Below are 26,313 nucleotides of genomic sequence, written 5' to 3'. Positions count from 1 at the left end.
AGTAAATATTACATGGTATATATGTTCTATGAAAATTTTGATTTAATATTTGGTCGTTTGGCAGGTGTCATTTTCTTCTCTTCGCAAGGCCATTGTCAATGTTCTGGATTTCTTGGATGGGTTAAAGAATGAAGAAGGTCAAAATGCTACCGACAAAGCCGATCAAATTGAAAAACTGAAATTTCATCTGGCATTTATTTGTACATATGTCCAGCTTTCTCATTGTGATTCGGAAGAGTTTGACGATGAAATTAGTGATGCTTCAAGACAAGAGGTTGAGAATCTGCTTCAACAAATTTTGGATGTTGTTGACAGCAATGTCAGGTGTAAATACAACATGGATCATGTCCTTCCTAGCCTCATGGATAATATCGATGATTGTATCAGCTCGTGTTATCATTCTACATCAAGTGCAACGATGACTGACGAGCAGTTGGATTTCCTCCTCTTGAATCTCCATTATCTATCCAAGTACCTTGCTGAACAGATTTTTCCATTAGTGACTGTGTCAGAAACTCACTTACATCAAGGAACAACACACATATAAAATCAAGAAAGAAATTTGGAAATAAAATAGATGACACACAAATTTAACGTGGAAACCCAAGTTGGGAAAAACCACAGGCAACGATGAGCTCACTATATGGAACGTAGAGTACAATCAAATCCTCAAGAATTCAAAATATGAACGAATGAGGATAAAGAAGATTTTAATCTTCAATACAAGAAAGACACTGCCTCAAGAAGTTACAGAGAAAATATATATCACCAACATACAGAAAATGCCCCTGAGAAATAGGCTGCACTTCCAGGAAAAACTGGTGATCAGTAACTGCAGAATAGGCACATCATCTGCTCAACTTTTCTACAATTGGGTAACTGCCAAGAACCAAGCTGGAAGGCATAGTCATCAGAGAGACAAATAATGTGAGGCAACTCTAACAATCTCCACCTTGACTCACATTTAGTAGATTATCGTCATTACCATAAAAGCCCCAAAGGGAAATCAAGTGTTGTAAACACCAGCTAAGCTCAAAAAATGTTTGAACTTAGCTATGGGAAGTGGCTTAGTAAGCATATCTTCCGGATTCTCCGAAGTGTGTACTTTCTTAACTACAATCTCTCCGGCAGTCATTGTATCTCTGATATAATGATACTTCACACTAATATGCTTAGTCCTGGAGTGATAAGCATCATTCTTTGTTAGATATATTGCACTCTGACTATCTGAGAACACAACAGTAGTATCTTGTGAAACACCAAGCTCAAGAATAAGACCACGTAACCATTTAGCCTCTTTCACACCTTCAGTAGCCGCAATGTACTCCACTTCTGTAGTGGATAGAGCTGCAATAGATTGCAAAGATGCTTTCCAACTAATAGAACCAGAACATAAAGTGAAGATGTACCCGAACAGAGATCTGCGTCTATCAAGATCACCCTAATAATCAGAATCAACAAACCCAACAACATCATTAGATGTCACCTTGTTCCTATCAAAGACCAAACCAAGATTAACCGTACCTTTCAAGTATCGAAAAATCCACTTCACCACACCCCAATGGTACTTTCCAGGATTGTGCATATACCGACTTACTATACTCACCGCGTATGCAAGATTGGGTCTAGTGCAGACCATAGCATACATGAGACTGCCAACTGCACTGGAGTAGGGAACATTGGACATTATTTCAATCTCTTCCTCTGTTTTAGGACAGAATTCAGAAGATATCTTGAAGTGAGCTGCTAGAGGAGTTGAGACAGACTTGCTATTACTTATATTGAACTTGTCAAGGATTTTCTGAACATATGTTTTCTGAGACAAGTATAGCTTTCCAGCTTGTCGTTCTCTATAAATCTCCATTCCCAGAATCTTCTTTGCTGCACCAAGGTCCATTTCAAACTCATTACTTAGTTGAGATTTAAGCTTCTTGATCAAAGAAATGTCTTTTGAAGCAATCAACATGTCATCCACATATAATAACAAGTAAATGAAGGAACCATTTGAAGACTTTTGAAACTACACACAATTATCATATTGACTTCGTGTGTAGCCCTGACCAACCATAAAAGTATCAAATCGCTTGTACCACTGCCTAGGTGCTTCTTTATGTCCATACAAGGACCTTTTCATACAGCAAACACGTTGTTCATTTCCCAGAACAACAAAGCCCTGAGGTTGCTTCATATAAATTTCCTCCTCCAATTCTCCGTGTAGAAAAGCCGTTTTAACATCTAATTGCTCCAATTCCAAGTCAAATAGTGCAACGAAGGAAAGAATCACTCTAATGGAAGAATGACAAACAACGGGAGAGAAAATTTCATTAAAATCAATGCCTTCCTTTTGATCAAAGCCTCGAACAACTAAACGAGCTTTCCATCTTGCATCTTCAACCTCAGGAATTCCTTCTTTCCGTTTGTAGATCCATTTGCAGCTTAATGCACGACGATCGTTTGGAAGTTCACATAAATCCCATGTCCCGTTCTTATGCAAACTTTCAATTTCTTCTTGCATTGCTATCAGCCACTAGGATGAATTAGAACTGGTGATTGCCTCCGAATATGAAGTAGGTTCAACTCCTTCAGAAATCTCTTGTGCAACTGTAAGTGCATAGGCAATCAGGCCATCATTATCACTGTATCTGTTGGGTTTTCTAATAACTCTCCTTGGTCTATTATGAGCAATAGAATAATTATCCATCACCTGTGGCTCAACGGGACAGGTGGTACTAGAATCTTGTTCATCAACATGAACGTCACCGCTACATTGTGGATCTTTAAAAGAGATAGGGTCAACCTTCTGAGACGTAGTTCTCACTTCTAACTCCACCTTCTCACTGGTATCTTGTTGATCACCTATACCAGGAGATAATACAGAAGACTCTTTTCCAGAACACAATAGTGCATTTTCATTAAAAGTGATGTCTCTACTCAAAATTATTTTTCTCAAATCAGAACACCATAAACGATACCCTTTTGACTCAGAAGCATAGCCAAGAAATAAGCATTTTACATCCCTAGGAGCTAACTTTCCTTCATTTACATGGGAAAAAGCAGGGCATCCAAATACTTTTAAATTAGAGAAATCCACCGGATTACCTGACCAAACTTCTACTGGAATTTTGAAGTTAATGGATGAGTGAGGAGATCGGTTGACGAGATAACAAGTTGTATCAAAGCCAGATTAAAGGATGTCTACTGTAACCAAGTTTGATATCGAGAAATTTGATGGAAAAATTTGCTTTAGTAGCTAAAAGATCCAGATGAAGGCTGTTCTCACACATAACGATTTGAATAAGGCTTTAGATGGAAAGTCTAAGAAGCCTGATTCTATGAACGATGAAGAATGGGAGGAGTTGGATGAGAAGGAAATTTCTGCAATTCAACTTAGCCTTTCCAAAGAGGTTTGCGGGAGGTTATTCGTGAGACTACTGCTACAAGTCTCTGGTTGAAACATGACAAGAATGGTCCTCGGGCCTAACTCAACCTCAAAAATTAGCTCAGGAGGGGAGGATTACCCAAGTCCATATAAGCAAACCACTAGTCCATTCCCCAACCAATGTGGAACTTTTACCCACTCTAACACCCCCCCCCCCCACACCCAGGCCCAACTGGCACTGGCGCGTGAACCGGGAGCCCAAAATGGGAATGAACCTGGCTCTGATACCACTTGTCAGAAACTCACTTACATCAAGGAACAACACACATATAAAATCAAGAAAGAAATTTGGAAATAAAATAGATGACACACAAATTTAACGTGGAAACCCAAGTTGGGAAAAACCACGGGCAATGACGAGCTCACTATATAGAAGGTAGAGTACAATCAAATCCTCAAGAATTCAAAATATGAACGAATGAGGATAAAGAATATTTTAATCTTTAGTACAAGAAAGACACTGCCTCAAGAAGTTACAGAGAAAATATATATCACCAACATACAGAAAATGCCCCTGAGAAATAGGCTGCACTTCCAGGAAAAACTGGTGACCAGTAACTGCACAATAGGCATATGATCTTCTCAACTTTCCTACAATTGGGCAACTGCCAAGAACCAAGCTGGAAGGCATAGTCAGTAGAGAGACAAATAATGTGAGGCAACTCCAACAGACTGAGTATGCGATTCCTCAGAAAGTGTGTTGCAACATAAGAGATTTCCATGGATTGATTTTGAATGGTTACATTGAGCGCGAGATTGTCGAATATGTGTTACCTCAGCTTCAACGTATGGCTGAAAAAGTTGGAATCTTCCTTTGGGATGATCTAACTAGTGAAGACTCTAAAGTCTTCAAGCTAGCACATCTACTGATGAAGCTTATTCCAATTAAACTGTAGGTGATGCAAATATGTTATACAAATTTGAAAGATTCAACTTCAGCAGAAGTTGGATGTTTCATTAAGAATCTCCTGGAAATCTCTCCGGACATTCTTAGAGAGTATCTGATTCATCTACAAGAGCACATGGTAACTTTCATTACTACTACAACTCCAGGGGCTCAAAACATTCATGTCATGATAGAGTTCCTTTTAATTATTCTTACGGATGTGCCGAAGGACTTTATTCATCATGACAAATTATTTGACCTTTTGGCATGTGTTGGAGCACTCATCAGGGAAGTATCAACTCTTGTTCGCAACTTAGAAGAGAAATCAAGGAATGAAGAGAGTAACGATGAAACAAGTCGTGCGACTCTAGACTTGTTGGAAGAAAAAATTGAACTCCTCAAGGAAGATCTCAAAAATGATTATCTGAAAGCCCCAGACTCATTTCAATGCTTCCCCATGAGTGACGGATCGCTCTTCATGCATCTTCTACTCATCCACTTGAATGATCTTCTAGATTCCAATTCTTATTCAATTGCTTTGATAAAGGATGAAATTACCTTGATGAAAGAAACCCTCGAATTCATAAGATTGTTCTTTGTGAATGTTGAGCAAGGATTGTATAAAGATCCCTGGGCACGTGTTTTAGATGTGGCATATGAGGCAAAAGATGTCATTGATTCAATTATTGTTCGGGCTAATGGTCTCTTACATCTTATTTTCTCCCTTCCCATCACCATGAAAAAGATCAAGCTTATCAAAGAAGATGCCTCCCAATTATCGGAGAAGATTCCCAAGAACAAGAGCCTCATTGCTGTAAACTCTCCCAAGAATCCAGTTGAAAGAAAATCATTGACAACTAGTAAAATAATTGTAGGTTTTAAGGAGGAGACAAACTGGTTAATTAGTAAGCTTACCAGTGGACCGAAAGATCTAGATGTCATCTCAATCACTGGTATGCCAGGTTCTGGCAAAACTACTTTGGCATACAAAGTATACAATGATGAATCAGTTTGTAGTCATTTCGACCTTCGTGCATGGTGCACAGTCAACCAAGATTATGAAGAGAAGAAGTTGTTGATGAAACTTTTTAATCAAGTTACTGGATCAGATTTGAAGTTCAGCGAGGATATTGATGTTGCTGATGAGCTACGGAGAAAATTGCATAGAAAGAGGTACCTAATTGTGTTAGATGACGTCTGGGATATTGACACATGGGATGATTTAACAAGACCTTTTCATGGAAAGAGCAACACTGATCCTCTTAACCTTAGATCGTTAAGACCAGAAGAAAGTTGGGAGTTATTAGAGAAAAGGGCATTTGGAAACAAGAGTTGCCCCAATGAACTATTGAATGTTGAAATAGCCCAGATTGTAAGGGACTTCCTTTGGTGGCTGATCTGATTGCTGGAGTCATTGCAGGGAGGGAAAAGACAACGTCTGTGTGGCATGATGTTCGAAATAATTTGAATTCCTTTATTTTCGGCAGTGAAGTTGATGTGATGAAGGTTATAGAATTAAGTTATGGCCATTTACCACTTCAACTGAAGCCATGCTTTCTCTACCTTGCAAGATATCCAAAGGACAGAGAAATATACAGAGGTTGGTTGAAAATGTTGAACAGACAGAGATGAAGAGTTTGGAAGAAGTGATGGAAATTTATTTGGATAATTTAATTTCCAGTAGCTTGGTAATTTCTTTCAATGATATAGGTGATGACCCGACTTGCCAACTACATGATCTTGTGCATGACTTTTGTTTGATAAAAGCAAAAGAGGAAAAGTTGTTCGAGCAGCAGATAAGTTCAAGTGATCCATCTTTTTCTTCTTCAGATTTGATGCCACGCATGGTAAACATTTCTTATAATAAGGAGCAGTTTGGGCTTAACAATTTCATCCTGTTTATTTCAAAAATGAAAAAGCATTCTTGTAAGAGCCTCTGTTCTTTGGAGATAACCGGAGACGAGATGGAAGATCGTCTTTCTGACTCATGTCACCTAAGAGACTTGAGGCTTCTTAGAGTGTTGATCTTGTTTCACTCTTTTATGATGGTGAAAGATTCTTTGCTGAATGAAATATGCATGTTGAATCATTTGAGGTTCTTAAGAATTGGGACAGAAGTTAAATCTCTGCCTTCATCTTTCTCAAATCTCTGGAATCTAGAAACCCTCTTGGTTGATAACAAGTTATCAACCTTGGTACTATTACCGAGAATTTGGGCTATTGTAAAGTTGCGAGTGCTGTGCACTCATGCTTGTTCTTTCTTTGATTTGGATATAGATGAACCAATACTGATTGTAGAGGATTTAAAGTTAGAGAACTTGAGAATATGCGAGTGCTGTGCACTCATGCTTTCCTATTCGAAAGAAACAGAGGATTTTTTCATAAGGTTCCCCAATCTTCAAAGGCTTGTATTTGATCTCAAGGAATCATGGGATTATTCACCAGAGCTATATTGGTTTCCAAACTTGGATTTCCTTCATGAACTAGAAACCCTCGAAGTAGTGTTTGAAAGTTCAATCACAAATGACAATGGGCCCTCTGCAGCGACAAATTGGACATGGGATTTTCACTTTCCTTCCAATTTGAAAATATTGTCGTTGTTGAACTTTCCTCTGACATCCGATTCACTATCAATAATAGCGAGACTTCCCAACCTTGAACACTTGTTCCTTACGAGAACAATCATCAAATGGGGAGAATGGAACATGAGAGAGGAAGACACCTTGGAGAATCTCAAATTTTTGATGTTGGATAATGTGACTCTTGCTAAGTGGGAGTTTGGAGAGGAATCCTTTCCCATGCTTGAGAAATTACAACTGTGGGGATGTCATATGCTTGAGGAGATTCCGTCTAATTTTGGGGATATTGGTTCATTGAAAATTATTCAACTTGTAGAGAGCCCTCAACTTGAAAATTCGGAGATTAAGGAATATGTTGAGGATATTATGGGATGGGATCTTGAGGTTCTTGGCCCGAATAATATCACATTATTTAAGTAGCTTGAAGAATTATGTGGGGGAATTCTTGAGCACCACCATAACAGGTATGTCTGATGAACTGTCTGTTTGTGAATAATAATAAGTCAAAATTTAGCAAGTATTTGTTGTTTTTGTTTCTTCGTCTCATTTACATGTATAAAAATTTACATCTGGCCCTGCCATTGATTCTTTTATTCTTTACTTCTATGACTTTTTACGCTCCTTATTTCAGTTTTCTTGTATTCATTGAAAGGAATAGAAGGTGAAGTTACTTTGATATTGACTATTGGAAAATATAATCATGGAAATAGGAAAAGAAAGTGAAAACAAATAACTCATCAGTACGTCACACAATAGTCATCCATTGTTTAATGAATTGTTATTCAAAAGTTCATAATCTGAAGCGTAACTAATACGGAGTAAAAGTTTCTTTCATTCTGTACTTGTCAAAAAGCAGAACCCGTCCCTGCTTCCCCAAGCTCTTCTGACAGGCTCAGTTCACACCTCCTAGTTGGCGTGCCGCTGCTATGCCTAGCACTGGGAGTTTTCTGCTACCGAACGCCAGCGACTTCAACTGTAAGTCCCTCTTTGAAACATACATGAAATTGGCAACCTCTATACCATATGCAAGTTATCCGATATCTCAGTTTTTCTAAATCTTTCCTGAAATATCATCATCACAGACCATGTGAAACCTCTTCAGGTAATAATGTTACCGAGGAAGTCCAATGCAATAAGAAGTGGGATACTCGTAGTGCAAAGAGTTTGAATTGTGATGTAATGTGGTGAATTTAAGCCATCAAGAATCAGCCACCAATAAGCATTTGGAGGTGCGAGACTGCTGTTTCTAATGATCAAGATGTTGATGCAGCATTTGGCCTCATGTGCAACAGTAAGTGTTTTTCGATAGTCAAAATTGGTGCATATTTCCCTCCTGTTTCTAAGAAAAAGAAGTTTATCAATAGATTGCACTAGGTAAATGGCTATTACCTCCTTCATCGGTATATTGCAAGTTGAATATCTCCAACAGGCGCAACATGGCTATCGGCATCCTCCACTGATGAGCACGCGTCTCCTGTTCCTTTGTCAAGAATACTCAAGGTACCCATTGTTGATTCTCACAATTAGAAGTATTGAATCTTTCCTGGGTAATGGAGGTTCTAGGTTAAATCGTCCTAGTTAATTCTTTTCCAATTTTGGCTTCTAACCGTGTCTTCTTTTCTGCAGGTGGCACCTTTAAGTCCATTAAATATAGGATTGATGAGCTTGACGAAGAGGAGTCTGTTATCTAGCTGCTACTCAATTAGAAATGAAGAAACTTTTACTCAGATACACATCATAGAAACTATCACCTTAACGGGATTGCATCACAATGTCTAATGCAGCAAGGTTCGGATGGAGATGAAGAATCTATTGCTCGGAGTTATTCAAATGTGGTTTAGAGCAGCGTGGATATATCTTCCTAGCATCTTCTTAAATCATCCAAGAGGAATCCGTTTTATGTCGAATAATACGTGGAGGAATTCTCGATATACCAGTAAAAGCAATTACGTGCATGAATGAACTTTTGAAAGGATAATTTTCGTTTGGAATTTTGATCATTAATAGACTTTTTTACCAGAAAAGTGATACAGATACATTGGTTCATGCTTTTGCTTTTGTTACAATAGTACAGTAGCATAGCAGTAACTTTTTTGATCTTTGCATTCACACAGATGGATCCAGGATTTGAAGTATAGGAGTTCCTACCACAATATTAAGTTAATACGATAGTAATTGAGTTCATAATCACATGTTTATAGTTATTTAGTCAACATCTTAATACATATAAAGGATCGGGAGAAAAGCTATTAGATTCACGTGAAGCCATAGATTACGCTGTACGTTTGCCTTTGGCTGTCCAAACCTACTCTGTCTGAAGTCCCATAGTATGTGGTCAAAGCAATCGTTCAACCTCAATTTGGATACTGATACAAAATGAAGTTCTGATACCACTCTGTCACAAACTCAACAAACATTAATCACACAAGTCAGGTCGTGAAGTGAAAAGGTTGTAGACTGCGTATAAGTACTCATGACTCCCTCTCCTCAAACATTTGACAAACTTAGGCTGAAATCCCACTTAAAATGAAAATAAGTGCTTGACCAACTCGTAGTAGAACGCTAAAATACCTTCTAAATGTTGAACAAATGGAATTCTAGCACTCAAATGAATGAAAGGTTCGCATAAATCGTCAAAGAGAATCACAACCAAAGTTCAACTACATGACCGCAAGTACATTACAACACCATTTCACCATAAGAACAAGTCACTACAGAAAATTAAACTGATACATAATGATATAAAATAGGATACACAATTGAACATGCCCCCTCCCACCCAAAAAAATACATAGTAGTCCTTAGTGATACAGCACAACTTGAAGAGTTTAAACTTGTTTTTTTTTTTTTACTAATTGCTGCAAAGTCGCTCAACAAAGGGTAAAACTGATGGCTCGTGAGCTTTAACCCACCATGATACAAGACAAACAAGAGGAACACGAAACAGCCACAAAAACAGTCCAATACACCCTCAAAAACAGTCCACAAATCACAACAAATCGTGGACCCAATGGAGACCTCACTTGGATTCGACAAATACAACAAGAATACAAGAAACAAAGGTGCATTTGACACCCAAAACAGCCACAAATCGTGAAGAACAAGATGACAACAAGAACACAAATTTTTGGATTCAACAAGACACAAAAACAGTCCACTACAAACAATAACAAGATTACTAGAATAAAAGGATAGATAGTGAGATATAGATTTGTTACAAGACTTAGGAACAAAGTGTGATTCAAACACTAAACCCCTAATTAATGTAACAACAACACCACACTCTTACGGTGACCGCCAAGGGAATCACTCACCTCAAGATCCACTGTTTCCAAGCAAAGAACAATATTGGCTTTTCCAAGCCCTATACTAAGGATGACTTTTCCAAGCCCTAACTAAGAACTATACTAAGGCGTTGCACTCTCTAAAGAGAGAATAAGCCTTTCAAATGTCCATCATTCATTAACGAAAGAGAAATGACCTAAAATAGACTATATATAGTATATTACAATAAAAAGATAAAATGACTCCAATGCCCTTAATGAGGTAGGTGGCAATGGAGTGTTATTTAGACAAGGCTAAAAGACCAAAATAACCTTGAGGCTAAGTGACCAAAATAACCTTAATAAAAGGGCCAAAACCGTGAACCATCAAATGTGGTCCAAACCCATGAGTCCTCTAGTCTTCAAGGCTCCAAGCAATCTTTCACACACGGGTTTGTTTGATGGCATGCTCAAAATAACCCCTACAAGTATGATCCCGTGCCCTCCATGGGACCAAAGCTTGATTATTCACGTAGTGACTTTGAATGATGCCATCGAAAGCTAAGGCGGCCATTTCACTTGTATCATCCTCCCCTTCTTGAAAAGGATTCGACCTCGAATCCGTACCTTGCAAAACAAGAGAAAGGACAAACAAGCACAACATCCTCATAGCATGAGGGTTAGGGTTAGCACAATAATAAACATCATCACGCCAAGGGGGTACATACTTGAAGTATAACCAAGAATCCTTTGAAGTAAGTATTAAAAACTCAATGAAAGATGTACGAAGGATTTGGTTATGGGATACACCAAGAGTGATACTTTGCTTATCATGTAGACCAAGCAACAAGTTGGGTGCACCAACATCACCATTTCTACATTTGGCACCGGGGTCAAATGGGAAAAGTGGCCATAGACACGGGTCTAGACAACACTCCCCTTTCCCATGGTCTACTCCCAAACTAAACGACATACTCTCTATAATAGCATACATATTATCCAAAGTAAATACAGAGTAGAGAAAGGTATCACTCAAATCGACTTCTACCAAGGTGCCCTCATGTGTGTACTCCCTACTAGTTTTCCAATAATAACCATGAGTACTCTCAACAATAAAGTCACACAAAGTAAAAGAAGAAGTAGCTACCGCAACTACACATTCCTTACCCCTAAGAGTACTCTCATCTTCCAAGAATAGATTTCCATCTTTAGGAGGAATGTTGTCACACCAAAGTGGGTTAGCATATAGGCTATAGCTTCCAAGGCAAGCTATACCATCATTTTCATCACTAGCTTTATTAGAAGTGTTTAAATCATCTTTAACAAGACATTACACCTAAAGAGAGTGTGATCTACCTCACGGACAGATTTGGAATAAGCAAGTTCCTCGCACTCTAAATGATCAATATCAAGTTTCAAGGATGTTCCAAACACAAGATTACCCCAAGAAGAGATCTCAGGTTCACTCCCACTTTGTTGGCCAATATTTTCAAACACTTCACTTACTTGAGTTCTATTAAGCACATCACACACATACTCAAGTGGGAGACAATTTTCACAAACAAGTTGATCAACACCAATTACACAAGACGATGTACTTCCGTTCAATATATAGGCTTCAACACTAGGTGGACATAAATTGATCTTACAAGAAGAGTCAATTCTGTCATCAACAGGATCAACTAGTGTATCCAAAGTCACAATATGTACATCATCAACAAGAGGCAAGAAATCATTAGACTCATAAATAAGTAAGCTACTACTCACACTCAATGGCTTACTAGCCACAAAATTGTCATTCACATGCACTAAAGTATAAAAGTTAGCTATTTTACCTTTAAGATCTTGAGTAGACTCTTCCTTCCCGTGAGGTGAAGGTCCTCCACAAGTTTGGGTAGCAACTTCCTTTTGGCATTGTTCGCCTTCTCTTTCCATGTTGGTACCTACACAAATGTCCTTAGAAATGGAAGGATAACCAATGCTAGCACGGTTTGGTGGCAATCCCCTCACTTCGCTCCATATATCCTCTCCTTTTTCCACTCTCAGATTACCACCTTGCACTCCTTTACTCCTCTCAATCTTTTGTCTCTCATCATAAATTGGATTGGAGTAGGTAAGTATTTCTCTTTGTGGTTTGGGTAGCAAGTACGTTATGAGGTGATTTCCCCATTAGACTCTTACAAAACAGCCACAAAAATAGTACAATACACCCTCCAAAACAATCCACAAATCACAACAAATCGTGGACCAAATGGAGACCTCACTTGGATTCGACATATACAACAAGAATACAAGAAACAAAGGTGTATTTGACACCCAAAACAGCCACAAATCGTGAAGAACAAGATGAAAACAAGAACACAAATTTTCAGATTCAACAAGACACAAAAACAGTCCACTACAAACAATAACAAGATTACAAGAATAAAAGGGTAGATAGTGAGATATAGATTTGTTACAAGACTTAGGAACAAAGTGTGATTCAAACACTAAACCCCTAATTAATGTAACAACAACACCACACTCTTACGGTGACCGCCAAGGGAATCACTCACCTCAAGATCCACCGTTTCCAAGCAAAGAACAATATTGGCTTTTCTAAGCCCTATACTAAGGATGAATTTTCCAAGCCCTAACTAAACTTTACGAAGGTGTTACACTCTCCAAAGAGAGAATAATTCTTTCAAATGTTCATCATTTATTAACTAAAGAGAAATAACCTAAAATAGACTATATATAGTATATTACAAAAGAAAGATAAAATGACTCCAATGCCCTTAATGAGGTAGGTGGCAATGGATTGTCATTTAGACAAGGCTAAAAGACCAAAATGACCTTGAGGCTAAGTGACCAAAATAACCTTAATAAAAGGGCCAAAACCGTGAACCATCAAATGTGGTCCAAACCCGTGAGTCCTCTAGTCTTCAAGGCTCCAGGCAATCTTCCACACACGGGTTTATTTGATGGCATGCTCAAAATAACCCCTACAAGTATGATCCCATTCCCTCCATAGGACCAAAGCTTGATTCTTCACGTAGTGACTTTGAACGATGCCATCAAAAAGTAAGGCGAACATTTCACTTGTATCACACCATAACGAGCACTGCAACTACACAAGGAGAAAAATCAGCACGAAACTAATACCTAAAGTCTTTTTCTAAGCAGAAACCAAAGAGTAATTTTTGTTGCTATATGGCATCAATGATGTATCTTCAGCAATTATCCAAACAAAACTAGGAGTGTCGAACCTCCTCCCTGACAATGTCCTGTATACATAAAGTTTCTCAACAGGGTAACTTTCTATCCTCGTATCCAGATGACCCCTCTCATCTATAACTTTAACATTAATCCCTGGCAACTTCTGATCTAGTAGCTTACATGATTCAAAACTTCCTGAATAGTTGGACATCTAAAGGGATCCAATTGTCTCCAACTTTGCAGCATTGCCCAACAGAGCCTCGTCACCAGGGGTAGTCCCTAATTTCTGATTTACAGAGGCTCTCACAACCAGAGAGAATGTAATGGAGGCCTAGATCACTATCCCCTGCAAAATCTAAGGAAATCATCTCTAACTTCTTAGCATGGACCCCGATGTACTAAAACACACGATCTGTAAGGAGGCCAGAAAGAGAAAGTCGTTGCAATTCCTTGTAGTGTTGCACAATAGCCCCAAAACTAGCATCAATTGGTTCAATGGTTAAGTAATTGTAACACCCCGCATTATTCATGCGTTAGCTCGTGGTAGTATGCTCTTAGAGTTAAACAACTAGAATGGTGTCAAAGAGACTTAGTCTTATTTTTTTGACTTCTAAAGTGAGTAAATTTTAAACCATATATAATTTCCCTAATTTTGAATTTTATCATGTGGGAAATTGAATGAGTTTTCCGTCGATATAATATTCGCCCAAATCCAACACTCGGATAAGAAGTTATGGCTAGTTTAAGTCCTAGTCGTAAAATACCATCATTTTGGTGCTTGGCACGTCATGGAGGGGGGCTATTTAGCAATTTTCAATTTCCAGTGGCCTAGCGCGATTGTGGCGCATCGCGCTAAAGTTTTGGTTCGCAATTGTGGCGCATCGCGCTAAAGTTTTAGGTCCCAACCAGTGGGATAACGCGATGGCTTCACATCGCGGTGACCTTAAGAATCCCATTCATCGATTTCCAGTGATCCACTGCGATTGTGGAGCGTAGCGGTGGCCCATAAAATCGGGCTCCCAGTTATATTATATTCTATCTTATTAAGGGCATATTAGGTATTTTTCCACCCCCTTATCAGCTTAAACATGAGATTATACTCTCAAGTGACCACATTATTCATATTTTCATCAAAAAATTTACAAGAACACTCTCTATGGTTTCAAACGAAAACCCAAATAACTCAAGATTTAACCGTGGCTTTTCAAGATTGATTGAAGATTCAAAATCCCCAAATCGTAAGCTTTGAGAATCATCCATTATTTTCTGTAATTGAAGTATGTGGGGCTTTCCTAAAATATCATGGGCATAGAAATCATAATTTTAAGAAAAGGATTTTAGATTTATGATTTATAATCATGTTTTAGAAGTCTCAATGACATTGTTTTGGTCTTTAGACCTTTCCCCAAATTGATTTAAAATTCTATATATATGTATGCATGTGTTTAAGGATGAATATTCAAGGGTACGAATTATAATGAATCCCTCTCTTGATATGATTTTTTTCATTATTCATATGATATGGATTGTTTTGAAAAGTATGATATGAAAGGTCTTAATTTATACTATGATTTGAACGTGATTGTGGAATCAAAAGAGAGGGTTGTGCATGATTATAAATGTTGAATATACATATAATGAAAGAGTGCATGGTTTTGCCAAAAGCACATGACCACCATATGTTTGAAGAATTCCTGCATAGTTTTGACTTATGTTTCAGAACATGAAATCTCTTATACTATTTGCATGTTTGGGTGGTCTGAATTGAGTTTTGATGAAAGAATCATGCATGATGCATTATGGCTCAGAAATAGTACTTGCAAGTCTTGGTGTGACGACACCAACTCAGATAATGCCATGCTAATTTAGAACATAATAGAATGCATGTTTGAAATCAGATTTTCAGATTTTGAAACTAGAATGATGCATGTTTCAGAACAGACTAAAATTGGGCATAGAGAGAGCTTAGATGGTTCCTCGAAGAAGGCATGAGTTCAGAAAAGTCATTGCCCAAAATCGTGATTTGTCAATCCAGGTATATTATTATATGCTGGCCTAGTGTCGTGTGGCGTATCAGACCCAAACACTCCAACCCTTGCGGCACACTTGGGTTAGGGGATTCCTCGCCGAGTCAATGTCAGATTTCATATATCTCGTGGAATATCAGACTTGTAGGAGAGTGCCACCTAACTCAAAAATAATACAAAGCTCAGAAATTGCATTGACAGTAAGGTTTTATGATTATCAAAAATGCTCATGTGTTTTGGAATTTATATCCTATATGATGTTTTATGATTAACTCTCAACTATTTTTGTTACATTAAAAGCTTTATTTTGGATTGCTTTGTGTACCAGTACATCTGTATTGACCCCCTACCTTCCAGGTTCTGAGGCATAGTCTAGGGGTCCCGATAAGTATTAGATTTCTTCAGACAACAATGCAGAGTCCAGTCGGTGAGCCTTCTATATTTCAGAAGGCCTAATTATGTTTCAGACATTTATCATTAGTTATGGTTTTGGTCTACTGGGGCCTTGTCCCAGTTTTTAGATAGTGGTTATTAGCCATGTAATAGAGATTTCGCAGACGATTTTCAAATGTCATTAGATGGCTTTGGATTTAATTTACCCTTGTTGAATTCATATCATACATATGACCATGATTCTGTTCTTTTATATAATTCTGTATTTTTCTTTAATAAATGAATATTGTGCATGATTACCAGATAGATAGGGACGCTCGGGCCTTCAGGGTTCGAGATGTCCGTTGCGGCCAAGGCCCCTGTAACACCCCGCATTATGAGCTAGAATAAAAACTGTCGTTTCTATGTATAGATGATCCAAAAGCCATAAATCCTATGCAAATTTGGTATGTTAATCATTTATGTAGTGTGTGAACCTATTTAAGCATGAATTAAAATCATAGAGGTCCCCTAACTCAAGGAAGAGTTGAAAGCTTTCCTATAATTCGAGTTTGAGTGAGCGTCAAAATTTGGATCAACTTCAATTAACCATAACTCTTTGTATATAATGAATTAGAGGGCCTACTATATATCAAATTAAATTTATTCAAATTAGCTTTTCAACGATACCAATTTTGCCTAAATGTGATACCCGAGCAAAAATTTATGGCCATTTTAGTGACTGAGATAGTAGCATCATGCGATAAACGTGCAACGCACGCCCTATCACACACACCAAAATTTCAGGTTTTGTTTCCACATTTTTAAGGGTAAAATGGCTATCTTCCATCCCTTATTCAGCTATAACACAGGATTAAACTCCTAAAACACCAAAATATGATTCTTTTCTCTCAAACACATCAAGAACTCACCCTAGGGTTTCAAACTAAGAACCAAAATATCTCAAGATTTAACAGTAGTTTTCCTTAATTCTTTAACATTCGGAATCCCCATTGCGAGGGCTACAAGAGGTACCCATCAATCGTACATATAGCATCCCAAAAGCTAGAGTTCATTCAAAAGCTTCTAATTTAAGGTACGCGGGGTTTTCCTAAATTTCTCATGGTCATAGAAATCATGATTTTAAGAAAAAGGATTTTAAATTTATGATTTATAATCATGTTTTAGAAGTCTCAATGACATTGTTTTGGTCTTTAGGCTTTTCCCCAAATTGATTTGAAATTATATATATATGTATGCATGTGTTTAATAATGAATATTCAATTGAGAGCATGAATTATAATGAATCCCTCTCTTGTTATAATTTTTTCATCTTTCATATGATATGAATTGTTTTGAATACATCCTTGAAAAGCATGGTATAAAATGTCTTGAATTGTGTTATGATTGGATTACGATTTGAATTTCAAAACAGAGGGTAATTGTGTTGATAAATGTTGAAAATATTCATATAATGAAAGAGCGCATGATTTTTGCCAAAAGCACATGACCACCCTATGTTTAAAGGATTCTTGCATAGTTTTGACTTATGTTTCAGAACATGAAATCTCTTATACTATTTGAAATGTTGGGTGGTTTGATTTGAGTTTTAATGAAAGAATCATGCGTAATGCATTATGGCTTAGAATTACGACTTGCAAGTCTTGGTATGACGATACCAAAATAGGCAATGCCATAACAGACTTAGACAAACATAGAAATCAGATTCTTTTTATGACTTGAGATTTCAAAATGATATATGTCTAGAAATGGATAAAATTGGGCACAAAGATATGTTAGGTGGTCCCCTGAAGAAGGCATGAGATCAGATAACTCATTGCCCAAAATCGTGATTTGTCGATCTGGGTATGTTATATTACGCTGGCCTAGTGCCCTGTGGCGTATTTGACTTAGACACTCTAACCCTTGCGGCACACTTGGATTAGGGTCTTCCCCACCGAGTCAATGGCGGATTTCATACAGCCTGTGGAATTTTAGACTTGTAAGGGTGTACCACCTAACTCAGAATTAATACGAAGATCAGAAAACTGTATTATCAAGAATGAGTTATGATTTTTTTTTCAAAAAGTGCTAATGTGTTTTGTAGACTATTTTATGTATGATGTTTTTACAAATTGCTCTCCATTATTTTATTTATATAAAAGCTTTATTTTGGATTATTTTGCATACCAGTACATCTGTATTGTCCCCCCTCCCTCCAGATTCTGAGGCACAGTCTAAGGGTCCTGATAAGCAGTAGATTTCATTAGACAAGAGTGAAGAGTACCAGTTGGTGAGCCTTCTATATTTCAGAAGGCCTAGTTTTTTTCAAACAGTTATTATTTATTATGGTTTTGGTCTACTAGGGGCCTTGTCCCAGCTTTTAGACAGTTGTTATTTGATCATGTAGTAGATATTTTGCAGATGGTTTTTAGACGGTGTTTAGTTGATATTGGATTTTATTCCTTATTGTTAATCTAAATATAGATTATGACCATGTTTCTGTAGTAGATTTTATTTCCGTATTTCCTATTTATATATGAATGGTGTATATGATTACAAGTTAGAAGGGCTCTCGGTCCTTCATGGTTCGGGATATTCGTCATGGCCAGGGCCCTGGTTCGGGTCGTGACAAACTTGGTATCAGAGCATGGTTCATGGTCCCAGGGTGTCTGCCAAATTGCGTCAGGTAGAGTCTTATTTATGGGTTTATATCGCGCCACACTTATAAGCAGGAGGCTAATAGGAATTTAGGAATATTTCCCTTTCTTCATGTTCTAGTTCGTGCTATGGAGTCAGAATGTTCCTCTTTCATACTCTAATTTATGCTATGGTATTGCTCATACAAAATTAAAGTTATCTCAATTCTTTCCTTACTTTGATGTGCTCAGATATGTCTTATTGTTGAGTTGAATCAAGTGCAGAAGTTTAGAGTTTAAATGGTATAGTCTTTTCTGATTGAGCCATATAAGATTTTAAAATTGTGCAAGGACTTGAGAAGAGCCGTTAGTGCTTCAGAGTGTATTGATTCTAGTGTGAACTTTGGTTCTGATGAAATCATGCTTTTCAGCCTGCGGTATTAAGGGTATTCATTCCTTTTCAAAAATCTATGTTGCAGATGTCATGCCTAAAAGGGGAATGATGTGTAGCAGAATTGTTGGAACTGTATTTCCACCCGAGTAGTAGTATAAGTTAAAGTGACGATGTCATGACCTATTGGTAGTGAGATTAGACCAAGAAGCTGATGTTATAAAGTCACAAAGTTAGGAGTCAGAGTAAGGGCGACTTCTGTATAAATAAATATTTTAGTTGAATAATCGATGTTTGAGGATGATTTACCCCTTTATAGTGATAGACTAATGTGGTAGCTAATAGCATGTGTGGATTGTATGGTAGTCTATAGGGGAAGTGTTTGACTCAAATTTTTATTTATACAGAGTAAGATGTGTATTCTTAGATCATTGATGATTGTGTGTCAAGTTTCTATCTCTTGTAATCTTGTTATCATCGTGTTATTGAAACTAAAAATCTAGTGAAGTCGTGTGGGGCTCTTTCGATTCACTAGCATATTTACTCTATTATTCATTTTATTTTCTTGTTCAAAACACAAAAATCAAAGTCTAGTGAAGCCGTGTGAGGCCTATTTCGATTCACTAGCAACTTGTTGTTCTTGTGTTGGTTGAATATATGTATAGTCGAATCTTTTCTCATAAGATTGAGTTGGTAATGAAGTGATACATCCTTGTGTGTTAGTTTAGTAGAAGGTAAAGAAGAAGTTATTAGTTAAGGTGAATTATTTTCTGCTTGAAGTATGAAAATGGCTAGATGAGCTAGTAAGTTATAACTGTAGACTCATTATTGTTTGTGGAATTTGAAGGTAGTCTAAATGTATGGTTGGGTAAGTAAGTGTGATGTGAGAAAGCCGTATAAGTAGATAAGATTGTATGGGGTTATAATATAAGATTAAGGTTGACCATATCTATTATGTGACTTTACCCCCCTTGACCTTCTTTTCATTGGTAGTTGTAAACTAGTACTACTTGTGAGAAAGTATGTAGTAGATTTTTGAGGTATTTGGATAGAATGTCCCAATTTGATGGACTAGTATATTATGTTGCCTTCTTCATTGGTGGTAGATGATTGATGCTAGACTATTGTCTTGAATTTAATGTGGGATGTGGATGTAAGAGTAGTGGCTTAAGATTTATGATAAATGTTTTGTGAGAATTGTGTGTCAGGTTGGGTTGTAAATCATGCTTAGCACTAGACATTAAGTTTGAATAGTTGATGTCCATAAAGTGGATGTGATGATTTCTTAGTTAATGATACTAGTTATATGGAAGTGATCTAATAGGCTTGAATGGTGTGTGCAATAGATTAAGTTTATTTGATTCGTAACAAAGTATGATGTTGTATGTATGAGGTAGAAGTATGCCCAAGGTGATATGGAGTTGCGGTATTTTCTAAGACTATTACATGTTGCGTGTGGCTAGTAGACATAGTTGTACCATTAAGCTGCTAGGTGGAGAAAGACTATTAGTATGATTCATCAAAGGCTTGGTGATACCAATGTTAAGTATTATAATCTAAGTTTGAATTTTTGAAGGTTGAACCGACAAAAATAAGAGTTGAAGTGCTATAGGGTGTGTACTCCGACTATGGGAATACTCACGAGGATTCAAAGTTAGTAAGTGTTCAAGTATTATGTGATTGACTATTGGGGCTATAGAAAGATAGAGTATGTCTCAGAAGATAGGATTAGCAGTGGGTTTTCCCCTTCCAGGTGTAGCTATTTAGGTTAAGTTTTATTAATTGCATGTATTGTCGTATTCCATACCCCAGATTGCAGTGAGTGTAGTTCAGTTTAGAGTCTAGTAAGGGATCTCTAAAACTTAATATGATGTCTTAAAGCTAAGGGGGAGATCATAAAACAAGTGACCAAGACTGGCTCTCAGATTCTAGTAGTGATGTCAGTATGATATAGAACATCAGGAAGTGAGGGTGAGGCTCAACCCATTCTTATCTCAGTACTTTTCAGTTATCCTAATACTTACTCATGCTTTACGTTTTATTTCCATAATCATAGTTCATGTTCATGTATATGATAGAGAATCACGTGCTCTTCCAGTTCCTAAATTTGGAATTCCAGTTCATTCAGTAGTTGGGATCATATTTCATAAGTTATGAACTCCAAATTAAGGTCATGCAGCTTATGACTCATGTACTCACGCTTTATAATGTGCCCAGTTCCCATAATGCATGTTACACGCTAAATAATTGGTGATATTAAGCTTATAGACAGGTATACTCTCAATTCAGATCACTTTAATGAATCCCTGATGTTGATTTGCTGTTTCTCAGGCCTCAGTTAAGTGTCAATTCTCGTATAATATCCTTCCATGCTTCAAGATCTTATGTCCTAACCTTTTAGTGACTCCTCCTTATGTAATGATAGTGGTGATGAGTAAATGTTTCTTGTTGATGGAAGATCATCGTATGCTTGTTTTATATAAGGCCATAAGTGTGAAGTAAGATCTGGGGCTAAGTCTTTGATATATGTGATGGTTAGTGAAAATTTGTGTGTGTGTGTTCTTGGGGTAGCGCGTGGGAGTTATATTGATAGTGGTTTAGAGAATATGTGAAGTATGTCCTTATGGGTGTTTGCCTAGGAGTTCTTATGTGGTTATAAATATAGGCTTGAATGACATGTTGGGATTTAAGTGGAGGAACTCAATATGCGCTAGTGAATCCATAGTAAGAGATCAGAGTTAGTCATTAAAGTGGTAAGGCATGATATGTGTAGGGTGTGAACTTTAAAAATATATAGAAGGTTGAATCATATGGTTTAGACTAGTATCATAGTGTGGCATGTTGTATTTTGTGATTTAGAGTTAGGCTTGATCACAGTGAAAGGATTTAAGCTACTTTAGACATTAGTAAAAAGATTTATCAATGCCCATATGAGTATTACAATTTGAATCAATGAATATGGTATTTAAGAAGAATAGTATAGTTGAGGAATATTCGAGAAGTGTTCTAAGCTTGACAGTAAGAAGTTGTATCTCCTAAGGCTGGGTAACTCTATCTTAGTTTATGAGTTATATGTCTATATTCCACGCTATAGAGTAGTGTCAATGTTGGGATTCTTTAGATGGGTGTCTTTAGTAACTCATACCCAAGATTCTTTGCTCCCTAATGCTACTAGAACTTCTTTAGAAAGAGTGTTGAAGAGATACTCCAGTTAAGTATAAGTGTTCTATATAATTCAGTCTGTGTAGCCAGCAATTCAGCTTAACAGTCAGGCAGACAAGTTACTACGGGTTTTCCACCTTTTCACCCAGTCCTGCTATCCGAAGTCTTATGCGTATGACCATCCCAAGAGATAATCTATTCCATCCATGTAAATTGTGAATTCAGTTCAGTCCAAGCATCATGTTTCAGATTCATCTATTTAGCCATGACTCAGTTCATAAGAGTGTAACTTTTAGCTCAGATAGTGTAATACCCTAGTGCAGTCTAAATCATGTTATCTTAAGATTCGTACTAGCCTAAGTTATCACTTCTCAATTCAATATATATGATTGGGTCATGAACACTTCAAGGGAATCCTAAACTCTCAGCATGAATCAGCTCCTTATTTGCAAGTAAAGTCAAGTCAGCTCAGAATTTAGTTTCATGATAGAAGTTTAAATGTTTCAACTCGGCTATATCCCTTCTTAGAAGACATATCACGTCCACATTATTCCATACCTTTAAGACTTCAACATTCTTACCCATCATTCGGGGACGAATGATCCCAAAGGGGAGATGATGTAACACCCCACATTTCGGGCTAGAATAAAAACCGTCGTTTCTATGCATAGATGATCCACAAGCCATAAATCCTATCTAAATTTGGCATGTTAATCAATTATGTAGTGTTTGAACCTATTTAATCATGAATTGAGATCATAGAGGTCCCCTAACTCAAGGACGAGTTGAAAGCTTTCCTATCATTGGAGTTTGAGTGAGCTTCAAAACTTGGGTCAACTTCAATCAACCATAACTCTTTGTATATAATGAATTAGAGGTCCTACTATATATCAAATGAAATCTCTTCAAATTAGATTTCCAACGATACCAATTTTGCCCAAATCTGATACCCGAGCGAAAAGTTATGCCTATTTTAGTGACTGAGACAGTAGCATCATGCGATAAGCGTGCAACGCACGCCCTATCGCACGCACCAAAATTTCAGGTTGTTTCCTCCTTTTAAGGGCAAAATGGGAATCTTTCATCCCTTATCCAGCTATAACACAGGATTAAACTCCCAAAACACCAAAATATGATTCTTTTCTCTCAAATTCATCAAAAACTCACCCTAGGGTTTCAAACTAAGAACCCAAATATCTCAAGATTTAACCGTGGGTTTTCCTTAATTCTTCAAAATTCGGAATCCACATTGCGAGGGCTACAAGAGGCACTCATCAATCGTACTTATAGCATCCCAAAAGCTAGAGTTCATTCAAAAGCTTCTAATTTAAGGTACGCGGGGGTTTTCTAAACATCTCATGGGCATATAAATCATGATTTTAAGAAAAAGGATTTTAGATTTATGATTTATAATCATGTTTTAGAAGTCTCAATGACATTGTTTTGGTCTTTAGGCCTTTCCCCAAATTGATTTGAAATTCTATATATATGTATGCATGTGTTTAATGATGAATATTCAATTGAGAGCATGAATTATAATGAATCCATTCTTGTTATGATTTTCCTATCTTTCATATGATATGAATTGTTTTGAATACATCCTTGAAAAGCATGGTATAAAATGTCTTGAATTTTGTTATGATTGGATTACAATTTGAATTTCAAAAGAGAGGATAGTTGGGCTTGTAAATGTTGAAAATATTCATATAATGAAAGAGTGCATGATTTTGCCAAAAGCACATAACCACCCTATGTTTAAAGGATTCTTGCATAGTTTTGACTTATGTTTTGGAACATGAAACCTCTTATACTATTTGAAATGTTGGGTGGTCTGATTTGAGTTTTAATGAAAGAATCATGCTTAATGCATTATGGCTTAGAATTACGACTTGAAAATCTTGGTATGACGATACGAAAATAGACAATGCCATAACAGACTCAGACGAACATAGAAATCAGATTCTTTTTATGAATTGATATTTCAGAATGATATATGTCTAGAAATGGATAAAATTAGGCATAAAGAGATGTTAGGTGGTCCCCTAAAGAACGAACGAGTTCAGACAACTCATTTTCCAAAACCGTGATTTGTCGATCTGGGTATGTTATATTACGCTGGCCTAGTGCCCTGTGGCGTATTAGACTTAGACACTCGAACCCTTGCGGCACACTGGGGTTGGGGGCTTTCCCGCCGAGTCAATGGCGGATTCCATACAGACCGTGAAATTTTAGACTTGTAGGAGTGTACCACCTAACTCAAAATTAATACAAAGATCAGAAAACTGCATTGTCAAGAATGATTTATGATTTTTTATTTTTTTTTGAAAAGTGCCCATGTGTTTTGTAGACTATTTTATGTATGATGTCTTGACAAATTGCTATCCATTATTTTATTTATATAAAAGCTTTATTTTGGATTACTTTCCGTACTAGTACATCTGTATTAACCCCCCTCCCTCCAGGTCTGAGGCACAATCTAGGGGTCCTGATAAGCAGTAGATTTCATCAGACAGGAGTGAAGAGTACCAGTTGGTGAGCCTTCTATATTTCAGAAGGCCTAGTTTCTTTCAGACAGTTATTATTTATTATGATTTTGGTACACTGGGGGACTTGTCCTAGCTTTCAGATAGGTGTTATTTGATCATGTAGTAGATATTTCGCAGACGGTTTTCAGACGGTGTTTAGTTGATATTGGATTTTATTCCTCATTGTTAAACTAAATTTAGACTATAACCATGTTTCCGTAGCAGATTTTATTTCCGCATTTCCTATTTATATATGAATGGTGGATATGATTACAAGTTAGAAGGGCTCTCGGGCCTTCATAGTTAGGGATGTCCGTCACGGCTAGGGCCCTGGCTCGGGTCGTGATAGCCCCGGCTCGGGTCGTGACAGTAATCAGGTGTTTGAGGCTCGATAATACACAAACGAAATCGGATCATATTAGGACGGTTCCTTGCAATAGTGACCAATGCGTCATTTGTCTTGGCGGCAGAAGTATAAAACTGACTGTAGCTTAAGGCAGCCCACTGAGATAGCCACCAGGCCTTGCTCTGTCAAGGATATGTTCGGTCCTAGAGCAAATGGATCAGACGGGAACACCCTAAGCTCTTGAAGTTCCTTACAAGAGTTGGCAATCTCCTCAAGGCCGCTATCTTCAACGTAATCTAGCACCTGCAATCACATTCATTTCAAGTGATATAAAGCAATAATGCAAGAGATAAAATCAGAGTCACCGGACAAGAAGAACTTAAAAGACTTGTGGAAGCATCCAACTCGGAGAGACAAAACGCCAATTGCCGAAGTGTACGAGCAAGTCTTAGTCCAGATAACAACTATGCAACATTAAGTTATTCTCCATATGGTTGACCAGAAAATTATTCCGGAATTTACTAGACATCAATCGTTTAGCTACGTTATTTCAGTATGCGACAAAGCTTATCTACACTCTTTGTTTATTCTGGCAGTTATCAGAATCAGCATAACAATTAGTAATAAGTTAGGATGACTGTTCTTCGCTCGGAAACTTCTGTTACTACAACTAGACAAAATGCTTTGAAGATAAAAGAATGATAACTATGATCAACTTTTCTATTTTATCATAAACACAGTTAATGTATCAAGTCTCGATTGTTGAAAACACGCAAATTTAAACAAAACTAAAACACAAAATAGAACCTACCCACAACCGCTGTAAATTGTGACAGTGGCTGATGAGCTTGCCAAGATCAGGTATTTGAACGGTAGCGTAGCTTAAATTCAAAGAGGTGAGTTTGGCGTGGACTGGATAAATAGTTGGAAAGTAGGCTGGCACGGCCTCCCAAAACCCACTCAACCCTTTGAGTTTATTGCAGCCCGAAAAAGCCTGAGATACATTTACGAAACCTTCAGAAACATCAGCCTGTGTGTCAGCAGAGTAAGATCCAGTACCAAATTCAACCAACTGAGAAGCATGAGAAGTAGCTTTGGAAGTTTCTCGATGGACACAGCACGATTGAGATGAAGAGTTCTCAAATGAGGAGAGCGAGAAACTAGACGCTCCAAAGCTGAGAATCTGACCTCCGAAGCCAAACAAGCAATGTTAAGTGAAACGAGCGATGTGCAGCTATCAGGAAAATGACTAAGCCAATGACCACTCAGGTCTTCCACTTCACTTTCTCCCAAGTCCAATTCTCTCAGATTCCTGCGTCAAATTGTGAGTTACATAATAAAACAAAGATAAAATACAATGGTTCGATTAAAATTTTAATAAGATTCAGTTTCCACTTAGTTTTTAAAGTTAGTCTGGAAATTGCGCCCTCTTACATCACTTCTGTTTTTGTAGCCAGGTCATACAAGTCGATGATCTTGCTTCATT

The 26,313-nt window shown here is 37.4% G+C and overlaps 1 protein-coding gene and 1 pseudogene across 5 annotated transcripts; one reads left to right on the top strand and one right to left on the bottom strand.

The window, feature by feature from the left end:
• Positions 1-2,927: 2,927 nt before the first annotated feature.
• Positions 2,928-8,928, top strand: LOC124899231 (putative late blight resistance protein homolog R1B-11). 5 transcript variants are annotated; one of them, XM_047413461.1, is made up of 5 exons: positions 2,928-7,368; positions 7,761-7,879; positions 8,007-8,195; positions 8,269-8,404; positions 8,531-8,928. In XM_047413461.1, the coding sequence occupies exon 1, from the start codon at positions 5,876-5,878 to the stop codon at positions 7,322-7,324; it is 1,449 nt and encodes a 482-aa protein (XP_047269417.1). In that variant the 5' UTR covers positions 2,928-5,875; the 3' UTR covers positions 7,325-7,368; positions 7,761-7,879; positions 8,007-8,195; positions 8,269-8,404; positions 8,531-8,928. The 5 variants fall into 3 exon arrangements, with proteins under 5 accessions (XP_047269419.1, XP_047269417.1, XP_047269420.1 ...); XM_047413462.1 differs by having other exon boundaries at positions 7,987-8,195; XM_047413463.1 differs by having other exon boundaries at positions 8,279-8,404.
• Positions 8,929-13,324: 4,396 nt separating this feature from the next.
• LOC107874508 overlaps positions 13,325-26,313 on the bottom strand; it is a 33,571-nt pseudogene continuing 20,582 nt past the window's right edge.

The sequence above is a fragment of the Capsicum annuum genome, chromosome 6, assembly GCF_002878395.1.
Source record: "Capsicum annuum cultivar UCD-10X-F1 chromosome 6, UCD10Xv1.1, whole genome shotgun sequence".
In the NCBI taxonomy this organism is placed as follows: Eukaryota; Viridiplantae; Streptophyta; class Magnoliopsida; order Solanales; family Solanaceae; genus Capsicum; species Capsicum annuum.
Note: the sequence above shows the minus strand (reverse complement) of the source record. Positions and strands in the feature narration are given on the sequence as shown.

Excerpts from the sequence above, each read along its gene's own strand:
- LOC124899231 (XM_047413463.1), top strand. The coding sequence starts at position 5,876 with ATGCTTTCTCTACCTTGCAAGATATCCAAAGGACAGAGAAATATACAG.